Source organism: Lagenorhynchus albirostris, chromosome 10 (genome assembly GCF_949774975.1).
Source record: "Lagenorhynchus albirostris chromosome 10, mLagAlb1.1, whole genome shotgun sequence".
NCBI lineage: Eukaryota > Metazoa > Chordata > Mammalia > Artiodactyla > Delphinidae > Lagenorhynchus > Lagenorhynchus albirostris.
Genome location: NC_083104.1, coordinates 38,185,381 through 38,206,447, shown reverse-complemented (window position 1 = coordinate 38,206,447; position 21,067 = coordinate 38,185,381). Strand labels below are relative to the sequence as shown.

The window sequence follows — 21,067 nt, the reverse complement described above, 5'->3', positions numbered from 1 at the left end:
ATCCTTCTGGGCTAGGCTCTACCCCTACCGCTATCCCTTGGCGTGGCTCCGCCTCCAGCCCGAGCCGAGCTTGGGCCGCACCTAACTTCGCCTTCGCTCCGCCCTGACTTTGCCTTCGCCAATCACCGGCCCCGAATCTCATATGGCCCCACCTCCGGCCCTGCCCCGTCCCAGACCCGGGCCTGACTCGCTCCGGCCCCACCCCCTGCCCGCCCTGCGGTCGGTGCGCGGCGGCCTGGAAGGCACCGCCCGCAGACGCTCGGAACTGCCGACCTGGGAGCTACTCGTAGAGGGCCGGCGGCGGGAGCAGAGTGGGTCGGGCGGGGCCGAGCTGGGCCGGGGCCGTGTGGGGGCCGGGCAGCGGCCGGGCCGGCGGACGGCGGGATGGGCTGCACCGTGAGCGCCGAGGACAAGGCGGCGGCCGAGCGCTCCAAGATGATCGACAAGAACCTGCGGGAAGACGGAGAGAAGGCGGCGCGGGAGGTGAAGTTGCTGCTGTTGGGTGAGGCCGCACCCTGCGCTGGGACCCCCGATTCCCCGCCCAAATCCCCGACTTTGACCTGAGGACTAGGGCTTCGAACTCTCAGACTCGGCCTGGACCCCCCACACCTGGACTTGAACCCCCCAAACCCGCCTGGCAAGGACATACAAATAATGGATCAAAACTCTGGGTTGGCCTAGACTTCTGATCCATAGCCCAGACTCTCAGATCACATCCTCAACTCATTCCAGACCCCAAACCCCCAAATCCAGCCACCATGCCCCAACACCCGCTGCCCAGAACTCTGCTTCACCATCCACCCTTGCTGACCAACCTCGCAGATCCTCAGAGCCCCTGCCTGTCCTTTCATACTTCCCTAGACTTTACCCAACCCCCCAGAATCCCACTCGGCCCCCAACTTCAGGCACCACCTGTTCCCTCACCTGCTCCCCCTATTCCTATTGGGCATGAGTATCTCCAGGGCCCCTCCCAGGCCCCCAGTCACTCCCTCCTTCTCCCTCTGTGCCCCATCCCTACTCTGGACCCAATATTCTCCACCTGTGCACCTTGACCCCAAGGGACCTCTCAAGTGGGGTGACTGCTTATGAGCTCTCTCTCCAGCCAGAACCCCCAAACCTTTAGAGACCCCTGCTCCCTGCATCTGGCCCACCAGCTCCCTCTCTGCACACATCTCTCCTCAAACCCTCTGCTCCCCTGCTCTTAAGTCCTTTCCCACACTCTGGCCTTCTCCAGGTTCCCCCAACCCTCCTACACCAGGTGGGCCGGGCTGAGTGGACTGGCCCCAGACCTCTAAGGGGCTGGACTGAGGCTCCACTGGTCATGTTGGGGGAGGGGACCTGGCCTCAAGCTTCCCAGGGAGTTCTGCTGGGTATCTGTTTCCCAGTTTCTAAACCCTGTCTGGGCCAGTGAGGGGGGCATCTGGGAGTAGGAGGGAGTGTGGAGTTTGGGTTGCGTCGCCTCCAAGGCCAGGGAAGATGGTGGCTGCTTGAGGGGTGGGGGGAAGTGGAAGTGGTGAGACAGCCGACATATTGCTGCCCCCGGCGGGCGGGCCAAGGAGATATGCTGATGGGTGCTAGTCTTCCCGCACCCCTTCTGGGCCCAAAGGCCTGGGAAGTGGCCTCCGGGGGTGGGTGGGCCTGTCGGATCTTGAGGCCCTGTGAGTGGTGGACCAGCTGGTTGAGTAGTTGGGGGCCTGCTGGGGGTGGGCATCTGAAGTGGATTTGTGCAGAGGCTGCGGGCCTGGTAGTTGTCCCAGTCCAGCCTCCCCCTGGGAACAGGTGTGGTGCCCAGTGGTGGCCTGATTTGGGGGGGTTCAGGCATGGGGCTGAGGGAGGCCCTCACGGCAGCATTGGAGGCTGGACCTGTATGTGGGGGGGGTGTGGCCCCTCAGCCCCAGAGCTGCGTGGGGTCCCCAGGCTGTGAAAAGCGGGGCTTTTCATGCTGAGCGTATGGCCGAGGGACAGCATGTCTTCCATCCTGGGCCCATCTGTTGACTGTCCCTGGGGGCCTGGCCTCAGGGGCACAGCCCCGGAGGTTTCAAAATGGCATCCGCTCCTCTGCCACTGCGGGGAGGAAGAGAAGGGGCGGGAAGGGGCGGCGGCCCAGCCTCCTGGGCTGTTTTGCGTTGGGCGCTTGCCTCTTCCTGTCTCTGCTGCGAGTGCGGCAGCGGCAGCAGCGAGTGGGTGGCGACGCGGCGGAATGCCCATCGCTGCTGCCCGCTGGGCCTGGGGAGGGTACTGCTTCCGGTACTGCTGCCTCCCAGTGCCCGGCCAGGGGGTCTCTAGCCAGCCCCTTCCCAGGCCGATTGCAGTTATGGCAGTGCCCGAGAAGATGTGGGACTGGGCCATGGGGCTCCTGGCCTGTTCTGTGTCCTGACCCCATTCCACCAGTCTTTGCTGCTTGGAGCCTGGCTCAGGTTTTAGGACTGGCCACCCCTCCCATGCTGGGCCGGCAGCAACCAGGGGTGCAGGGTTCCCTAGAAATGCTCAGCATTTTCTAGACTGGGGAGTCCATCTCAGCATTCTGCCCTTCTGGCCTTTGCTTTCTCTGTGAAATGGGCTTCCTGGGTTTGGGCCAGAGGAGTGCTGTGCCCAGGATGGGGGAACAGGGACCTCGTGGAGGTTCCTGTTGGGAGTGGGGAGTGGGGGCTAAGACCCTGCAGAGGATGCACTGTAAGGGGCTGGGAGACCAAACTTTGCCTGAAATTGAGGACTCAATCTGCCAGGACTGCCTGGAGGAGGATCCTGGCTGGCCATCCCTTTCCTATCCAGGTACAAAGAGGTGATGGGAGCCTAGCTGAGGCAGCTTCAGAGAGCTGGGTGCCTGTCCCACGTAGCGGAAAGACCTGTCCAGGCAACGGAACTCAGGCTGGGCAATTGCCAGCCTTGCCTCCCAGCCAGAACCACGCCTGCTGCCCCACCCGCATACTGGCTCCTTCCCGTCCTGGGTTGCCCCGCCAGCAAGCGGACATAGTCACTGTCACTGTCACCGGGGCAAAGGCAGATGTGATACACACTAACTGGCGAGAGGGTTTTTTCCGGCAGCTTGGTAGGGGGAGCAGAGTTGCTGATACCAGCCCTACTTCAGCGATACCCCTGCCTCCACCCAGTTCAACTTGACTGACCAGCTGTCCCCAGGTAGAATTTGGGGCCTCAGGCTGGGCACTTAGGGGAAAGTAAACCAGAGTGTGTGTGTTTAGAGAGTGACTTTGATTTGTTTGGGCTCGTGTGGGCAGTCTACGGAGAAGGGAGAGACAGTGCCCATCGCTGGCCCCAGGAAGGCTTCAGGGTATAAATACAGCAGTTCTCTCTTGCCCCTGGGACTTTGTGTCTGTTCCCTTCCCTTGATGTACTTTTCTGTCGTTTCACTCCTACTTGATCGTTCTTCAAGACTCTGCTCAGGGATCGCCTCCCAGGATCCTTCTTTGACAGACCCCCTTCTCCAAGGCTCCTCTGCCCCCCGCCCCCACCCCCCCCAGCGCTACCCCCATCAGAGTGTGGTATTTGTCCAGGTCACAGCTGCCCTCCCTTGCGACAGGGGCAGGGGTGCGTCCTGTTCATTTCTGAGCCTTCTGTGCCAGCATGGAGCATGATACCTATTGGGTGCTTCTTGTCTGTTTGTTGAATGAAAGCAGTGCTACTGGTGTGAACTTGGTCTTGGGGATGGGTAGATGGAGGAGCAAGATGGCGGTCACTGAGCCATCGCCTGCCATATCATGGGCAGGTGGCAAGGGCTCAGTGTAGGGCCAATGACCAGGACTGGGGGGTTGGGAGACTGAGGGAAAAGTTCTTCAGGCTGTTTCCTCCTGGTCTCATCAGGCTATGCTGGCACCTCAGAGACAGCCCTTATCCCACTCCATGCAGATCTCTTGCTGACGAGTGTGCAGCCTGTCACAGGGCACAGCACACAGTAGGGACTCCAACTGTTCATATGGGAGACTGGCTTTACATTCTTCCTTTCAGCTCAGGCTCTTTGGGGACTGTTGCAGGCCCGCTGTCTCTACCACTCCAGTAGAGCCTGTCTAGCTTTTAGGGCTGGAGCTGCCCCATAGTCATGTGGCTCAGACCAGAGTAATGCTGCAGGAGTTCTTGGCCTGGCCAGTGTGGAGCCTGCACATACAGGGGCTCAATTAGGTTTATCAAATGAAAAGGAAGGGAGTTTTGTGACCTTTGTCCTGTCTGTGTCTCTCACAAGGGGCGTGGCACACTGTAGGTGCCTATTCAGTGTGTATGGAAAGAGTGAAACTATTGCGAACATCCGTGAACAGGGATAAATAATTCTGGGGCTGCTGCTTGGGGCTTGGTGTAGCTGGAGTTAGTGGGAAGGGCTAGCCCAGGATCCTGGCTGGCTAGGTAATGGGTAGACTCTAATGATGCCTATGAATGCAGGGGCGTTGCTTCCTGGAGAAGGGGTACTCTGGGTGGCCTTGAAAAATTAGCAACATTTGCCAGGGTCAGGCATTGGGGGCAGAGGGACCAACTTGGTTCCCAAGCCTTTGGGTGGGTGTTTCCTGGCCTGTGGGGAGGAGGGCTCACCCTCCTTAGACTGGCTCCTGGGGTCACACAGACCTAGGTTCAAATCCCAGCTCCACCTAGTGTACTGGCTGAGAAACCCAGTGACAGGTGAAATCCTAGTAGGTGACCGGCTCTCCATCCATAACCTGGGACGCAGTGCCTGCCTACAGCCACAGGTGTTGTGGGGACAGTACACCAAAGTCCGGGGGTGTGAAAACAGGTGGGGGACCCTCTGCTGACTCCTGCAGAGCTGAGAGTTTGGTGGGGAGGGATCTCCCCAGCCTGGAGGCTGCCTGGCTACAGTATGGAGCCCCTGGGAACCCCCTCCCTTTCCCTTAGGCAGCTGCTCACAGCAAGCGGCAGACTGAGGCTTGCAGACATTGGCTGCCATCTGGAGTGACACACTGTCCTGGGGACCTTAGGCCCAACCTCTGGGGACTGAGCCACCTTCCTGGGGGTCTAGGGTTGGGGGTGTGTCAGGGCCCTGGGTACCACGTGGGCTGGTACCCAGGCCAGCCTCTAGCCTCCCTGTTCTCACCATGGCCTTCACCATCCCACCATCCCGCTATCCTGCTATCCCGCCTTCAGGCTGGATTCATTAGCACTTGAATGGGGGGTGGGGCAGCTTGGGCCTCAGAGTCTCTTCTTCCCACCCCTCCCCCAGGCTAAGCCAGGCTTTGTCTTCCTGAGTCGGCAGTGCAGTGCTGGGGCTCCCAAGTGAGGGAGTGAGTAGGGGTCTAAGCCCTTTCTGACCCCCTCTGCCTAGGTCCTGCTCAGGCCCCCTGGGCTCAGCCCCTGCCCATGACTCCAATGTCGGTGCAGCCAACATGAAAAGTTGTACCTCTAGGATAGGAGTGAAACTGGGTCCTTCAAGTGATACCCCTGAGCTGGGAGACTGGGTGCATAAGGGCGGTTTTGCAAAGGAAGTGACACTGGAGCTCAGCTGAGGGTATCCCAGGAGGGTTGGGGGTTGGAGAACCCCAGACAGAGGTCAGAGCGGGTGGTAAGGACAGAAGGAATGCCTGCCACTGTGGCCAGAGGTGGAAGTCAAGCCAGTTGGGGAGTTCAGGCTTCCATGCCAGGACCTGAGGCAGCGTTAAGCCACCCACTGTGCTTGACTTGGAGCCTAGGCTGCCAGATGGGGACTGGCATGGTCAAGGACCTCTTTGGGTTGGCCCAGGGTTGGCCCTGGGCTGGCCTGAGCTGCAGGGTCACTGGGTAACATCATCGATACCCAGGCCTGCAAACGTTGCCCAGTTGCCCAGCAAGTGACAGCAGGTAGCTGGGGGTGGGGCCTGATGGGATCCCAGTGAGGTCCCTAGGCTCCAGCAGAGCAGGGGCTGGCACTTGGGACAGCTTGGGCCAGAGGCAGGCACACTGGTCCTGTACACCCTGCCCTCGATCTAAGTCCCTAGATGTGTCTCTCTCGGTCTATGTCACTAGAAGCCACCCATTCTTTTGGCAGGAACAGGATGGAGGAAGCTTTGTCCACATAAGCCCTTAGCCTCTGAGGGACCAGGGCCTTGCCTCACCACATCCCCAGCAGAGGACGAGACAGTCCGACCCAGAGCCTAAGTGCTGTCTCCCCAGCAGGATGGGGGCAGGGTGCAGGCCAGCTTCTATCTCACCTTCCCAGTATCTCAGGGCAGGAGTCCTAACCTAAAAGTTCAGTGGGGGAAAGGAGTTAACAGGTCTGGCCAGGCCACAGCTGATGGGCCTGCCTAAGAATGCCCTGGGGAGGGCAAGGACTAGGCCCTTTGATGGTGGCCCTACTACCTGCTGCTCTCAGGCAGCCCCTCCCTCAGCCACAGGTGCAGGGTGGGGCCCCCTCTGCCCAGCCCCACCCAGCCTCTCTAGCCTGTAGCTCTTGTTCTTACTAAACCCCAAACACTCCACCCTCACCCCGATGCTGCTTTTGGGGCTATGGTCATCTTGGTGGTTGGAGGAATAATCTCCCTGGAATAACCACACATTCCCTAAACTGGGCTGGACCTTCAGTGTTGGCCTTCTGGGTACACTTACAAGGCTTGACAGTAAATGCCAGGCCAGTTTGAACCAAAGCCTAGAGGTGGGATCATATAAGCCTTGTTGAGAAGGTGTCCTTATGGCTCGGAGCATTCCGGGGTGCCATGGTTGCTACAGCCTCAGAATATCCAGAGGGGGTGTTGATGGCAGCACCTACTGTGCCCCGGGCTGGAGGAGGGGCAGTGAAGTCTGCATGGCAGGGCTGGGCCTCTCAGGGAAGTGGTGTCCACACCAGAGGAAAAGGAGGAAGCAGCTGGAGGAGGAGGAGCCCAAAAGGGGAAGAGGCTAGAGAGCCGCTCACACTCCGCACTGGGGTGGGGAGTGTAAGCCAGCTCAACTGGGGGATTTAGAAGGTGAGCCCCACCTGTGCAGGCTCATCTGCATATGCCTGTGGGCGACCCTACTGGTAGTCACTGGGTTGGAGTCAATCTAGACAGCTCTGTCCCTTGTCCTGTCCCAGCAACCACTGGGCCCAAGATCTCAGAGAAGGTGGCGCCTCTGAGAAGGATTCCAGGCCCCTCCTTTGACCACAGGAAGTGGTGGCTGGGAGAGGGACGCCGGCAGGGGGGCTAGCAGGAAAGCAGAGGGCTGCTTCTATGTTCCCGAGCAGCCATTGCCCTCCAAAGCCGGAAGGCCGGCTGCAGGCCCAGATGAATACCCGGAAATGGAGCAGCAGCCCCGGGATTAGCTCACTCTGGGTTTCCCCTGCCTGGGGGTAGACAAAGGGCCCTTGATCCAGCGTAAGGATTCCCCCCACCCCACTACTCACTGGGCCTGGGGGTGCCTTCACTGGCCCTCAGTTTCCCCTCTGGTGATAACAGCAGCTGCCTCTGATTGATGACTATAGTGTAGGGCTGGTCTCATCGTATTTAACCCTGCGAGGCTGGGACTGACATTACATCCATTTCACTGATGCAGAAACGGAGGGTCCGGGACATCATGTGACTTACCCAATAAGTGGAGACACCAAAATGCGACCCAGGTAGTGACCCTGAGCACCTGCCCCCAACTATTGTCACCCCTCAGGAGCCTGTGCCCAGTTGGCAAGAACTGCTCAGTCAGGATGACAGGCAGATGCTCTGGGTGCTCATGTGTTCTGCATATGCCTGGGGGGCCTCAATTCTTCTTTTAGGAGGTTGAAAGGGGACCATCTGCCCAGGAGGATGGGACCCAAGACTCTGTGCGTGAATCTTTTTCCTGCTTAAAGCCAGAAATCTGCTGTGTGGCCATGGGGTGACCTCGTCCTAATACATCTGGCCCACGTCCCCTCACGGGAATACTTAGGTCACAGTCAGGCAGCTTAGCGCTTTGCTCTTCCCCTAACATTACGCTTGTGCTTCCCACAGCACGCAGGCTTGGACTGAGACCAGGCCTGAGGAAAGCTCAGAGGCTGTCAGAGTCCAGCATGGGGGCCCCTGAGCCTGGTCTGAAGACTGGGAGTTGTCCAGATGAGGAGCAGGGAAGAGTGTTTCAGCAGAGGGTCCCCACTAAGAGCAAAGCTCGTGTACGGTACTGTGTGGAGACTGATATGTCTGTGGTGTGGGCTGGCTACAGCATGAGACGTGGTGAGGCCGGTCCTCATGCTACTTGGCCTCCAAAATCCAAGTTTTCTTGCCTTGCCTTCCCCCACGGAGGTTCCCAGGGTTTTGCTCTGGGTTGTCAGGCCAGGCCCTAGGGAACTGAGGAGCCTAAAAGCCTTAGGAGAGCTAGAGCAGAAGCAGCAGAAGCATCAAGGCGTCGGGTGGGCCATGAGGCCACACACAAAGCTGAGAACATGCATCCTCATGGCCAGTCAAGACTTCGGGGCCCAGAGCGCCCACTCCCCCGTCTTCCTCACTGTGTGACCTCAGGCTGTCCTCTCCTCTCTTTGTGCCCAGTGCTGGGACCTGTGATGTCTTGATTCTCAGCACGGTCCATGGCTTGTGAGCACATAAGCAAACTGCCCGCTTGGGCTGGACAGTTTGGGGTGGGTGTGAGGACCCAAGGGAGGCTGCTCAGGGCAGGCGTTGGGCTTGGCACACTCCCCTGAGGGGTACATTTCATAGATGGGGACACTGAGGCCCAGGCATGGGCATCTCACCCAGGGTCTACCACAGTGAATCAGGAAGAAAGGTAGGGGTTATTCAGATTCTTTGAAAACAGCAAAGTGATTTCTTAAACAAAGAAGCCTCAAGAAGAAGGGTGTGCCAATGGCCTGGCTCCTTGTATGACCTGGGCCCTGTCCAGCACTGCCTGGCTTCTGTGGAGGGTGAGACCTGTAGCCTGAGTGGCCGACAGTGCACAGGTCGCAGGGCCTCCTCTCTTCCAGGGTGGTCTTCCTTACGTGGTGCCTCAGTTTCTCTGTGTACAGTGAGCAGGGACCCACTGAGGGAGACACAGCCCTGCCCTGGAAAGCCCTCTCCATGTCTGGCAGAACCCGAGGCCTATTTCCCTTGCACAGAGAGCTCTGACTTGGCAGTAGCAGGCCAGGCCCTGGTTGTTGGTGCTTCCCTGATGGGCATCATGAAGCCGCGGAAGCCGCTGGAGGCTTCCCAAGTGGCAGAGGCTGGAGGGAGGGAGGTTCCGGGTTTGTTGGGGCACCTGGAGGAAGCCAAGGCCACGCACGTGGGTGGCGGTGTCACAGGCTCCATCCAAGACCCACTGCCCGGCCCCTCACAGTGCCAGACCCCAGCTGAGCCTCCTTGGAGGGAGTGAGGGGGCCAAAGAGCAGCACCTGGAGGAAGGAAGAGACACCAGGGGCGGGGCTTGGAGGGCCTTTGTCTGGCGGGGCCCTCTGCCCCTCCCTGCCGTCTCCATTGTTCCCTGGCGTGCCGCGTCTCTGCGGCCGAGGGCTTCCCAGGCTCGGGAGGGGGCCATGGCTGCGGCACCTCCCCCAGCTGCCCCTAGCCGCGGCTGCTTTCCAGAAACCAACGCTCCTCTGCGCCGCCCAACCCCCACCTCCTCCACCGGGTCTCTGGCTGACGGGCTCCCCCTGGTGGTGGCGGGACGGGACCCTAAGGCTGCAGGCGAGGGGCGGGAGCTATGGGGCGGGAGCTATGGGGCCCCAGAACCGCAGGCTGCGCTGGAGACGTGGCACCTTCCAGGGATGACCGTGGGAGGTGGTGCCAGGGCTGTCTTCGGGGTGGGCTTCCCAGGGCTCACCCCTACCTTCCCCCAGTGCCCCCCCCAGGGTAGGCCAGGGGAGGGGATTGGGAGGGGGGCGGTGGGGGCTAGGGGGCGGGCCCGTGCTGTGGGTTTTGAGCTGGGCTGCTGCCCGTCTACCCTGTGGTCCCAGCCACTGCCGCTTCTGAGAATCTCTGCCCTCAGGCCTGCCACGTCAGTTGGCTGCTCTCCCAAGCCCCACATGTTCCAGGGGAGCCCACCAGCACAAAAGCCTCTGCGGGGAGGCCTGTTACCCAGCCTGCCCAGCCTTCTGGGTGAGGAGAGCCAGTGAGCAGTGTCTGCCATGAGGCTGCTGGACGGGAAGGAGTACCCCGCTGTGGAGAAGTGCCCGGTTGTGAAGGGAAGTGACAACTAAGAGCAAAAAGCCAGCAAAGGAGTGAGTGGCTCTGACTCTGGTCCCAGGTTACACAAGTCCCGCCAGGGAACCACCACTGCTGAGTCAGCCTCTTAGCCACTGGGTCATTGCCCTGTGCTGTGCTTTGTCTGAAAGCCTCAGAAACTCGCCTTCAAAATGAGATGGTCACAGCAGGCCCCTCTGCAGGCTGCGGTTGCAGTGACCTATGCAGCATGGTCACTGTGGGTTGCAGGAAATGAGAGGTTTGGGGAAATCTGTCATCTTCCAAAGGGTAAAAGAAATAGTGATAATAACTTTGATCTGAATGCTCACCGTGTGCCGGGCACTCACCCGTCTCCTCGGACGAGATAATGGTGGTATCCTGTTTCACAGATGAGGTGTCAGAGGAAGGGCAGGATAGGACTGCAGCTCTTGGAGATCTCAGGGAGAATCGGGGTGGACACCAGGGCTCTGGCAGGTCTGGACCTCCCTCTGGGAGAGGATCTGAAAGTGAGAGATGGGCCTGCTGGCCACTCGAGGCTTCACAGCTTCTGCAGAAGGGAAAGTGGGGCCAGAGAGGAAAGCGGCATGTCAGGGCCTCCCTGCAGGACAAAGCCTTGTCTGGGAGGTAGAGGGTTCAAGATAGACGACAGCAGAGACCTGATGTTGGGGCTTGGGATCAGCATCAAGCCATTGGACCAGTGGCCCTGTCTCTGCTGCAGAGGCCCTGCTGGCCTTGTTCAGGCAGGTGGAGCCGTTGTTTCTCCCTTCCCCCATCTGTTCCCTCCTCCGTTGGGGCCCAGCGCTCCCAGAGTGGAAGCAGATGTTCTAATGCAGAGCAGCCGCTGTCACCCAGCACATCTCGGCAATTACTGCCTGCCTGCTGGGGGCCCAGCAGTTCGCCCCAGGGCAAGGGCTGCAGAGGTTTCTTCCTGGGTGGGAAGAGGTATGGCCCAGTGGGAACACTGAGGGCACCCCAGGGATCCTCTGTGGGTCCCTCTGGTCTCAGCTGGAGAAGGAACGCCTGGTGGGCCAGCTGTGGGTAGGAGACTCCTGGCACCTTCTACTGGCTGAGTTCCCCCCACCCAGCACCTTTGCAGCAATCCGGATCCAGCTAGTGAAGCCCCCTTCTCTGAAGGGAAGGTGCAGGGCTGGGTGGGGAGAACTGGGTGCCCAGGATTAGCAAGGTACAAGCAAACTCCACTCCAGGTACCAGCCTATCTAACAGGGGAACATCATCAGGCCCCGATGGAAAAGGAGTTCCTGGGGCATCTAGCTTGTGGGCTGCCCGAGAACCAGGGTGTCCACCGGGATATCATGCTGTGGCCCCACCCACCTCTGTCCCTTGACCTGCTGTAGCTGCTCCTGGGCCATGCCTCTGATTCTGTCCTGGTGTTCTCCCCTGCTTCCTGCTTGGCTGCCAGCATCACACCCTTGTCCTGCCACTTAACTCCTTCCCTCTTGAGTCACAGCTGCTGGAAGGACAACGGGACAGCTTTGACTCCAGGGATGAGGGCTCCATGACCTTGGTTTGTCCACCTGTCAAATGGGAGTTGTTCTGCAATGACCCCTGCGGGGGGCAGAGAATGTCCTCCAAACTCTTCAAAGGGAGAGGAAGGGAGATTGAGGCTCGAAGGGGACAGGGAAGGGAACCTCAGTGTCTGCCAGGTCTGCAGCAGCTAGGAAAATCAGATGCAAAGCAAGTTTGTGCTGTCATCCCCATTTCTGGGCAGGGTCATGGAGTGGCCCACACCCTTTACCAAGAGAGTAATCAAAGGGCCAGACAAGGAGACTGGTGCCTCAGGTGGACGGTGGTCCCAAAGTCACCCTTACCTGTGGTCCCCTACGCCCTGGAGATCTACCCGCTCTGAGTCTCAGTTCGCCTGGCTGGGGATGGCATGATCGATCTGACCCATCACTTTGCATCCTTGGCCTCCACTCTTGCACTGGCTGAGATTTGTGGCTCCTGGGTCTTCCTTTGCTCCAGGATGTGCTCCCTCCCTCCTGCTCTGTGGGAGCAAGTGACTAGGTGGGAAGGACAGCCAGGCGGTCACCTGGCCCTCGTGGTTAGCCAGTCCAGTGCTGTCCTCCCTGCCCCATGGATATTCTGGGCCCTGGGGAAAGGGCCTCAGTGATTAGGCATCACCATCAGGCCTTCCCAGGCCCTCTCCCCATGTCCCCACTCTGCAGGTGGGAAGTGTTAGTGTGAGGGGTCCTAGCTGTTCCCCTGCCATGCACAGCCCAAGGGAAAGGGAGGGATGCTGCCACTGACCAGAGCCCACACCCAGGGGAATGCACTGGGACTGGGGCCTCTAGTGCCCAGGGGCCGGACCGATAGAGGGGCTCGTGCCCCAGCCTGCCCAGAGCCTGCCCATTTGTGCCACCCCCAGTGCTCCCCTATCCTGGGAAGCAGGCCTGGGACAGTCAAGCCCAGTGATTCCAGGCAGCTGGTGGCGTTTGTGAGGCCTTCTCAGGGAGGCCCCTGGGTTGTGGACATGCCCAGGCTCACAGCTGTGAAGGCCGCAGCTGCACCTCAGTTTCCTCCTGGTCAATGTGGATCTGGGGTGGGAGGTAGGGGGGATGCAGGCAGGGGCCTCAGCAGGGTCTGCTGCTTCTCCGAGGGCACTGCAGAGACTCAGACCTGTGTCTGCCTGGGAAGTAAACCCAGTGGCAGGGACTGTGTGGCCCAGCCACGTACCAGGCATGCAACACTGCAGGGTGAGCCACCTGCAGAGGGGCTATAACTGTGTGACAGCAGCCTCTCTCAGTTTCCTTTTTTAAAAAAATTTTTTTAAATTTTTAAATTTTATTTTTTGGCCACGCCCTGCGGCTTGCGGGATCTTAGTTCTCCGACCGGGGATCGAACCCGTGCCCCCTGCATTGGAAGCACAGAGTCTTAACCACTGGCCTGCCAGGGAAGTCCCTCAGTTTCCTCATTTGCGAGGTGGGGGTGAGAGTAGAGCTACCCCCGGGGCTTGTTGTGAGGTTACTTAGTGGGTGTGATAGGCGTAGAATAGCATCTGACACGTAGGGGGCACTATTCACAGCTCGGCCGTGATCATCATTGCTGATGTTATTGCTGCTCGTGGTAGTTTGTGTGTTAGCCCCTTCATCCTCTGAGGTTGTCTTAACCAACCCTGAGGGATATGGGGGCCAGAGTCCTCAAGTGTGACTTCCCCACAGACCCCACCACACACCCTGCTGAGCTGCTCAGAGGGACAGACCCACCACAGTGATCAGGAGGCTTGGGACACACGCAGGTGGGGCATGGGGCAGGTGTGCCCAGCAAAGAGAACTGCACGGGCAAAGGCCTGGAGTTGGCAAAAGGAGATGCCTGGCGGTGACGGGGCAGAGCAAACAGTCTGGGCAAAGGCTGGGAGGGAAAGCCAGGCCAAGCTGAGGTGCGCTCTACTTGGAGCTCAGGACAGGGAGCAAGCGGCAAAGGGAAGAGGTGGGACCCTGCCTCCACCCCTTCCATCCCCCAGCCAGGAGTTGAGTGGTCTCACACTTCCCTGCAGACTCCCTGAGGAATGCAGATTTCTGGCCTGCACCCCTCAAGATCTGGCTGTGTGTCTGGGATGGGGCCTGGAAATCTGCTTTTAAAAAGACAAACAAACAAAAAAAACACCCTCCCAAGGCATCGTCCTGCAGCATCTGAGCCACATTTTGAGAAGGGCTGAGCAGGCCACGCATCATCGTTGTACATGTCTCCCTGCCTTTCTGAATCCTGGCAACATGATCTTGGGCCAAGACTTTAATTTTCTGAGCCTCAGTGTCCTTGTCTGTAAAATGGGAGAAACAGTGCCTATCTCTGGGGCTGCTATGACAGTCACAAGAGAGAGAGCCAGCAAATCCCTCAGCAATGGCCAAAGAGAAATACAGGATGGGGCTCTGCAGGGAAGCATCTCGAGTCAGTACAGGTAGAGAGAGAGAGAGAGAGAGAGAGAGAGAGAGAGAGAGTGTGTGTGTGTGTGTGTGTGTGTGTGTGTCTGTGTGTGTGTGTGTGTGTGTGTGTGTGTGTGTGTGTGACACTGCATGTTTCCCAAGTCCTGGTCTCTATCTGCGCAGAGCAGACATGGGCCCACTGAGCAGGGCGCTGGGCCTTGGGCCATGTCTGGGAGGCAGGGGTATGACGCCATGCCCGGATCCAGGCCCGGCTCAGAGTGGAGGGAGAGAGGGCTGCTGCCCCGCTGGAGTGAGCAGGGCTCCTCTGCTAGCTGTGCCTAGGCACCATGTTGGGGAGCACTAGCTGCAGAGTGGCAAGCCTGCATGTGTGAGGATGACAGGGTGACTCCTGAGCCTCAAGTCTCCAGCCGAAGCCCCTGAACTCAACCAGGGAAGTGGGGAGCCATGGTGGGCAATGGACCTTGTGGGAAGCGAGGGCCTGGAGTGAGTCCACCATGGGATCCAGGTGGCCGAGGTTGCCTTCACCCCTGTGGCCTTGCCAGCTGCACCCCTGGTAGCTCTGCTGCCCACCAGGCCCGACTGCCTCCATCTCACTGTGCAATTGATGGGGAGGGTGAGTTCTGTCTCTAGGCCACGTGGCTGGCTTACCTCTGTAACCCCACTGGGCCTGCTCCCTGACCAACTGTACCCTTTGTTCCAGGTGCTGGGGAGTCAGGGAAGAGCACCATTGTCAAGCAGATGAAGTAAGTGCTGTGTGCAGGAGGCAGCCTCCAAACCTTGATTTCCCCTCTTCTTCCTCTGGGCCTGTACTGGGTCCAGTATACCCAGCCCAAGTATAGGCCCAGCCGTGTTAGCCAGGTCCAGGACCTTCCCAGAGGCAGCATCCATCCTCAGGTCCGAGTGGTTTAGAGGCAGTTTCCCCCTTTCTTTTTTTTTTAATTTATTATATTATATTTATTATATATATAAAATATTATATTTTATTTCTGGCTGCATTGGGTCTCCGTTGCTGCACACGGGCTTTCTCTAGTTGCGGCGAGTGGGGGCCACTCTTCATTGCAGCGCACGGGCTACTCATTGCGGTGGCTTCTCTTGTTGCTGAGCTCAGGCTCTAGGTGACGCGGGCTTCAGTAGTTGTGGCACACGGGCTCAGTAGTTGTGGCGCACGGGCTTAGTTGCTCCGCAGCATGTGGGATCTTCCCAGACCAGGGCTCGAACTCGTGTCCCCTGCATTGGCAGGCAGATTCTTAACCACTGCGCCACCAGGGAAGTCCAGTTTCCTCCTTTCTGAAGTAGGTCTCTCCAGGCCCCAGCAGCCCCAGGCAGCCATGTGAGGTCCCTGTGCCCTGTACTCTCTAACCCCTGACTCCTGGCTGCCAGGATCATCCACGAGGATGGCTACTCAGAGGAGGAATGCCGGCAGTACCGGGCAGTCGTCTATAGCAACACCATCCAGTCCATCATGGCCATTGTTAAAGCCATGGGCAATCTGCAGATTGACTTTGCTGACCCCTCCCGCGCGGTACGTGGACTCCCCAACCCTGCCTCCCTCCCATAAGGCTTCAGGGCAAGTCTTGTCCTGGGGAAGCTGAGAACACCCCAATCTGGGCCTCATTCCGGAGGCCTCCCTGCCTCTGACAGGTGGGGTGGGGGTGTGCTCCTGCAACTAGCTGACCACTCACTGCTGTGCCCAGGACGACGCCAGGCAGCTGTTTGCACTGTCGTGCACGGCTGAGGAACAGGGCGTGCTCCCTGAGGATCTGTCCGGTGTCATCCGGAGGCTCTGGGCTGACCACGGTGTGCAGGCCTGCTTTGGCCGCTCGCGGGAGTACCAGCTCAACGACTCTGCCGCCTAGTGAGTACTCCAAGGGGCTGGGCTGGGGGTGCAGTGTGGGGAGACCTAGACTATAGCCTGAACCAGAGGGCCTGAGCACCCTTAAAAAGATACTGCCAGCCTCTGTTCGTGAAGCTGCTGACTGTCAGCCAAGGTCTTGGTGATCTGGGGTTTGGCCTGGTGCAGGGCTGTGGAGGGATATCCAGACAGATGGTGCCACCCAGATAGGCTGCTGGCCCCGTACTCTCATCTCTCCTCTCCTACCTCTGCTTAAGCCAGTCCCTCTGTCTGAACAGCTTTCCCAGTCCCACTGCCCATGCCATCCTGAGCCCACCCAGAGAGGGGCTGGACCTCTGTGAAGGTGGGTGGAGGCCGGTCTTGCCTGGCCATGGCACCTGAGCCCTGCCCCAGTCACAGGGACAGCCGCCCCACTCTCCCCGCCGGGGCCTGAATGCACTTGTGAGTGCACGCCCCCCACAGGAGCTGCAGAGTCACAGCCAAACACTGCGGGGGCGGGGGTGCTCCCCAGAGGTCACAGGCTCAGTGCCAGCAGAGCTTTTGGGTCCTGGAGGCAAGGAGGGGTGGGTCCTATCAACCACTGCCATCTCAGTGCCCAGGATACTCAAGGAGGGCAGCGTAGGGCCACCTTCCAGCTACTTCCCACTCCTCCATCATCCTCATCCCCGTTCTTCATTCCCCAGACATTAAGTTCCCACCTTGTGCCCAGCACTGTTCTGGGTGTGGGGATTCAGCAGTGAACATGGGCCCTGCCCTCCCAGGCAGGTTTATGCCATGACAGGATCACCCAGAGGTGGGGAGCAGGTTGGAAAACTCCAGGGACCAGGCATACCGCAGCCCCTCCTCACAGCAATCCTCCAGGACTACTGTGGGGCAGTGGGTCCCTGGGGTGAGCCCACCTGTTGGGGACAAGGGAAAAACTAGTGGGGAACCCACCATGAGGCCTCTGGGCTGGAGGCTCTCAGTAGGGGGCAGGGTACAGTTTGCAGGTCACAGCACATGCGTCATGGTTCCCCATAGCCCTTCCTGTTTTTCTGTTCTGTCTCTGAGGTCATTTCCCTCTGGCCTAGCTGCTGGTGGGAGCCAAGGGCTCGCCCCAGCAGCCCTGCCCCAAGAGCAAGACACTGGTACTGGGCAGTGGCTGGGAGGCCTGGACCCAACCCACAGGACACAGCAAGGATATTGAGGCAGGCAGCAGAGCTGGTCTCAGGGCTTGGCCGGGGCAGCTTGGATACTAATTAGGAGAGCTGGTAATGAGGAGCCCCTGGGACCCCCGCCAAGCGAGTGTTCATGCCTTCCCCCTGAGGAGCCCAAATTTTACTGGGCAAAGAGCCCACTGGGCCTGGCAGGCCCCAACCTGTCCAGCCCTGCATCGAAGGACATGCCAGCCTGCTCTGTGGCGGGTGCCGTAATTACGCCGATTAGCATCCTGAATCTCTCACTGAAGGACTAATTTGCCCCCTCCCACTGCCCTCACCTGTAGTTCCACCACCCTGGATCTTGTCTGACGCAGGCCTGCCTCAGACCTGGGTGCTGGGGCTTGGCTGGCTAGCCACAGAACTGCCCCTCCTCCCAGGCCCATTCCACAGGCAGGAGGCAGGGGTGCTAGTGCAGGTTTCCTCATCTGAGCAGTGAATGCAGTACAGGCAAAGGTTAAAGAGGCAAGGGCTATGCCTGGGAAATGAGGGGATGGGAGGGAACGGGGCCCGGTGGCCCCCACTGATGCCCCACTCCCCATCCCAGCTACCTGAATGACCTGGAGCGCATTGCACAGAGTGACTACATCCCCACACAGCAGGATGTGCTGCGGACTCGCGTGAAGACCACGGGCATCGTGGAGACGCACTTCACCTTCAAAGACCTACACTTCAAGTGAGCGAGCGTGTGGGCAGGGTAATGGGGCAGGAGCTGCCAGCCTTGCGGGTGACAGGGAAGAGATCCTCACTCCAGGGCCTGCCGATGGCTGTTGGGAACGAGGGCTGGTCCAGGATCCGCAGCCCCACTCTGAAGTTTCTTAAGGCTTTGTGGTTGCCAGCAGCTCACAGCCTCTGCTGACCCTGCCCCATGTGGAGGCAGCCTACCCTGCTGACCAGCCTGACCCTGCTGGGCCAGATGTGCCCTGGCTTAGAACCCCAGGGGTAAGGTGGGCCAGCGTGGATGATTCCATGGAGGCAGCCGCCATACTCTGAGCAGGCCTGTCCTCAGTCGGTCAACCTGTGAAATGGGGCAGGGACCTTCTCCCAGAACTCCCTTCTCTGGAGCTAAGGTGCTGTGTTTGCAGGATGTTTGATGTGGGTGGTCAGCGGTCTGAACGGAAGAAGTGGATCCACTGCTTTGAGGGCGTCACAGCCATCATCTTCTGCGTAGCTTTAAGCGCCTATGACCTGGTGCTAGCCGAGGACGAGGAGATGGTGAGAGGCCCGGAGGCCACTGGGGGAGGGTGGGGGCAGTGGTGGGGGCGGGGGCTGGTGCTGAAGGCGCTGTCCTGCCCCCAGAACCGCATGCATGAGAGCATGAAGCTGTTTGACAGTATCTGCAACAACAAGTGGTTCACGGACACATCCATCATCCTCTTCCTCAACAAGAAGGACCTGTTCGAGGAGAAGATCACACACAGCCCCCTGACCATCTGCTTCCCTGAGTATACAGGTGTGGGGTCTGGGCCTCTGGGGAGGAGCTGGTGGTGACCAGGTGGCCCACGGGCGCCCCCCGCTGGACAGAAGGGTAACTGTGGGACACACGCAAGGGCTGGTGCCTCACAGGCTTATATATCGATACTTGTGTCTGTACACCCCAAGGCCCTTCTTAACACACTCAGGCATGTACTCTGTACGTCACTGAGCATCCTCCTTCACACAATCAGGTGCCCCTCTTTGCACACTCAGACGTGCCTGTGCCCTCTCACAAGTGTCACACGTTATATGCTTGTCAGTTCACACGCATAGAACCTCGCTGTACCTATGGGACAGGCCTGCCTGCCGCACATGCAGCACGAGTCCTCACCATTTTGTCTCCCACAGGGGCCAACAAGTACGATGAGGCAGCCAGCTACATCCAGAGCAAGTTCGAGGACCTGAACAAGCGCAAGGACACCAAGGAGATATACACGCACTTCACGTGCGCCACTGACACCAAGAACGTGCAGTTTGTGTTCGATGCTGTCACCGATGTCATCATCAAGAACAACCTGAAGGACTGCGGCCTCTTCTGAGGGGCAGCGGGGCCTGGCAGGATGGTGAGCCAGAGGGGGCCGGGCAGGGAGGAACAAAGTGGGGCCACTGAGCCCAGAGAAGGGACACGGTTGGGGCTGGGGAAGGTCCAGGTGGGGGTGGTGAACTTGGAAACCCGCTAGGAGACCAGAGGGCAAGGGGAGGGAGGCACAAGGTGCTGAATCAGGAGGGCGATGGAATGCAGGGCACTGACGAGGTGGCACAGGTAAGCCTGGGCTCCGTTCTGCCCATTGGTCCAGACAGCAGAAATGCCTGGTTGTGTCCTGGGACAGAACTAGAGGGCTGTCCCGATTTTCCTTGGAGAAAACTCACTTTCTCACCCACCAGGCCATTGGTCTAGCCTGAAGGATCTAGATGACAGAGGGGGCCCAGCTGCCTCAGCTGCCCACCACTCAGTATGACCAGCTCTGCACTCATCCCTGCTGTCTTCCCCTCTGACCTATCTGAGGGCCCTGGTCTGAGGCTGGCCCCACCAGCCCTGGGAGAGGTGGGGAGGATTCTGCCAGTGCTACAGACTCCCCTCCCCCACGTAACCCAGCAACACACACTGGCTTCTGGGCGGGCACTGTGTCCCTGGTAACGAGTGGGTGGGGAAAAAGGAGAAGGGTCATTGTCTAGGGAGGCGGGAGGAGAGACACACACTGGCTACCTCCCTCCCTCCCGACCCATGCCCTGACTGTCCCCCACCTCCAGGGCCACCGCCGACTCTGCTCCCCCCAGCCCCTGAGGAAGATGGGGGCAAGAGGACCACGCTCCCCGCCTGTCCCCCTGGCCGCTTTTCCCCTTCTCTCCTCTCTCTGTTCTTGGCTCCCCCTCTCCCCTCCCTCAGCTCCAGAGACTTGGGGGAAGGGTTGCCACAGGCCTCCCTGTTTGAAGCCTGCCCGTATCCCAGGTGCAGGGAACGGCCACCGTACCCCCTCCTGGCATCTGTTCTGGTTTTAACTGTTGTCTTGTTCTGTGATGGGGGAGGGGAGCACATGCTGAGTCTCCCAAGGCCTGTGTTTGGAGGGGCACCCACTTCTCCAGCCTGGGACCCCTGGCTTCGCCCAGCATCAGCCCCTGACCCAACCCAAGTCCAAATGTTTACAGGGAGCCTCCTGCCCCCACCAACCCCTTCCCCCTAAGCCACTCGGAGGCCCCAAAGGAAAAAGCACAAGAAGCGTGAGACGCCACCATTCCTGGAGACCACAGTCCACTGGCTCATTCTCGTAGCTTTTTTTAAAAAAAAAAAAAGAAAGGCAAAGGGAAAAAAAAAGAGAGAGAAAACTGCAAACCTAGAAAACTTTTTAGAAGAAAAACTATTTAAAACTGTCAGGTCCTGACCAGCACCCACCCAACCCCCTTCCCATGATTCCGTGCCTTGAGTGTGTCTGCGTGTTTACACCCATCCCTCTGCTGGTTGCCCCCTGTGCGGGCGGCGCCCCTGCCCTGCCCTCTACAGAACTGGGTTTCAAGGGCTGTTCCAGACAACTGCCAACGTCACTGAGGGCCCCGCCCCAGCGGCCCTGGGCCCTGGCTCCATTAACCTAAATGTAGCTCCTTAGCGCTAACCTAGGAACCGCCGCTGCCTGCTGAGGGGCCACGCCCCTCATGCCCTCACCCCAGGCCCGGGTCCTTCAGTGTTGAACACTTCCTTGCTTTTTTCACATGTTTTATGGAATTGTTCACCTGGTTTGAAATAATAAAATGTAGAAAGAAAAAATACCAAGAACTGCTCGGCATTCTTCTCTCCAGGGGGCAGAGACCCAGGCTAAGATGTGCCAAGGTGATGGTAGTCTGGACCTGGATCCTCACTTGTGGCAGGGCCCTGGGCACTCAGCTCGCAGGTCATACTCAGGCCCAGTACTTACCACTTTAGTTTTCCCCCTTGGACTAGTCATCTTACATGTTGGGGCCTCCATGTCTCCCCCTCTTCCCTCAGCACCTCTGCAGTCTTGGGTCTGGGGCAGCCTTCTGGAACAGTGGGGCAGATTTCTTAAGGAGCTCTTCTCCTAAGGGATTCTTCCACATTGGGAGCAGGAGGAGTGTCCAATGAGTCTAGTG

General features: G+C 59.1%; 1 protein-coding gene across 1 annotated transcript; it reads left to right on the top strand.

The window, feature by feature from the left end:
- Positions 1-142: 142 nt before the first annotated feature.
- On the top strand, positions 143-20,464 carry GNAI2 (G protein subunit alpha i2). Its single transcript, XM_060161799.1, has 9 exons — positions 143-502; positions 14,643-14,685; positions 15,323-15,464; positions 15,637-15,797; positions 17,538-17,666; positions 18,076-18,205; positions 18,290-18,443; positions 18,815-19,029; positions 19,718-20,464. The coding sequence occupies exons 1-8, from the start codon at positions 385-387 to the stop codon at positions 19,003-19,005; spliced, it is 1,068 nt and encodes a 355-aa protein (XP_060017782.1). The 5' UTR covers positions 143-384; the 3' UTR covers positions 19,006-19,029; positions 19,718-20,464.
- Positions 20,465-21,067: the final 603 nt, after the last annotated feature.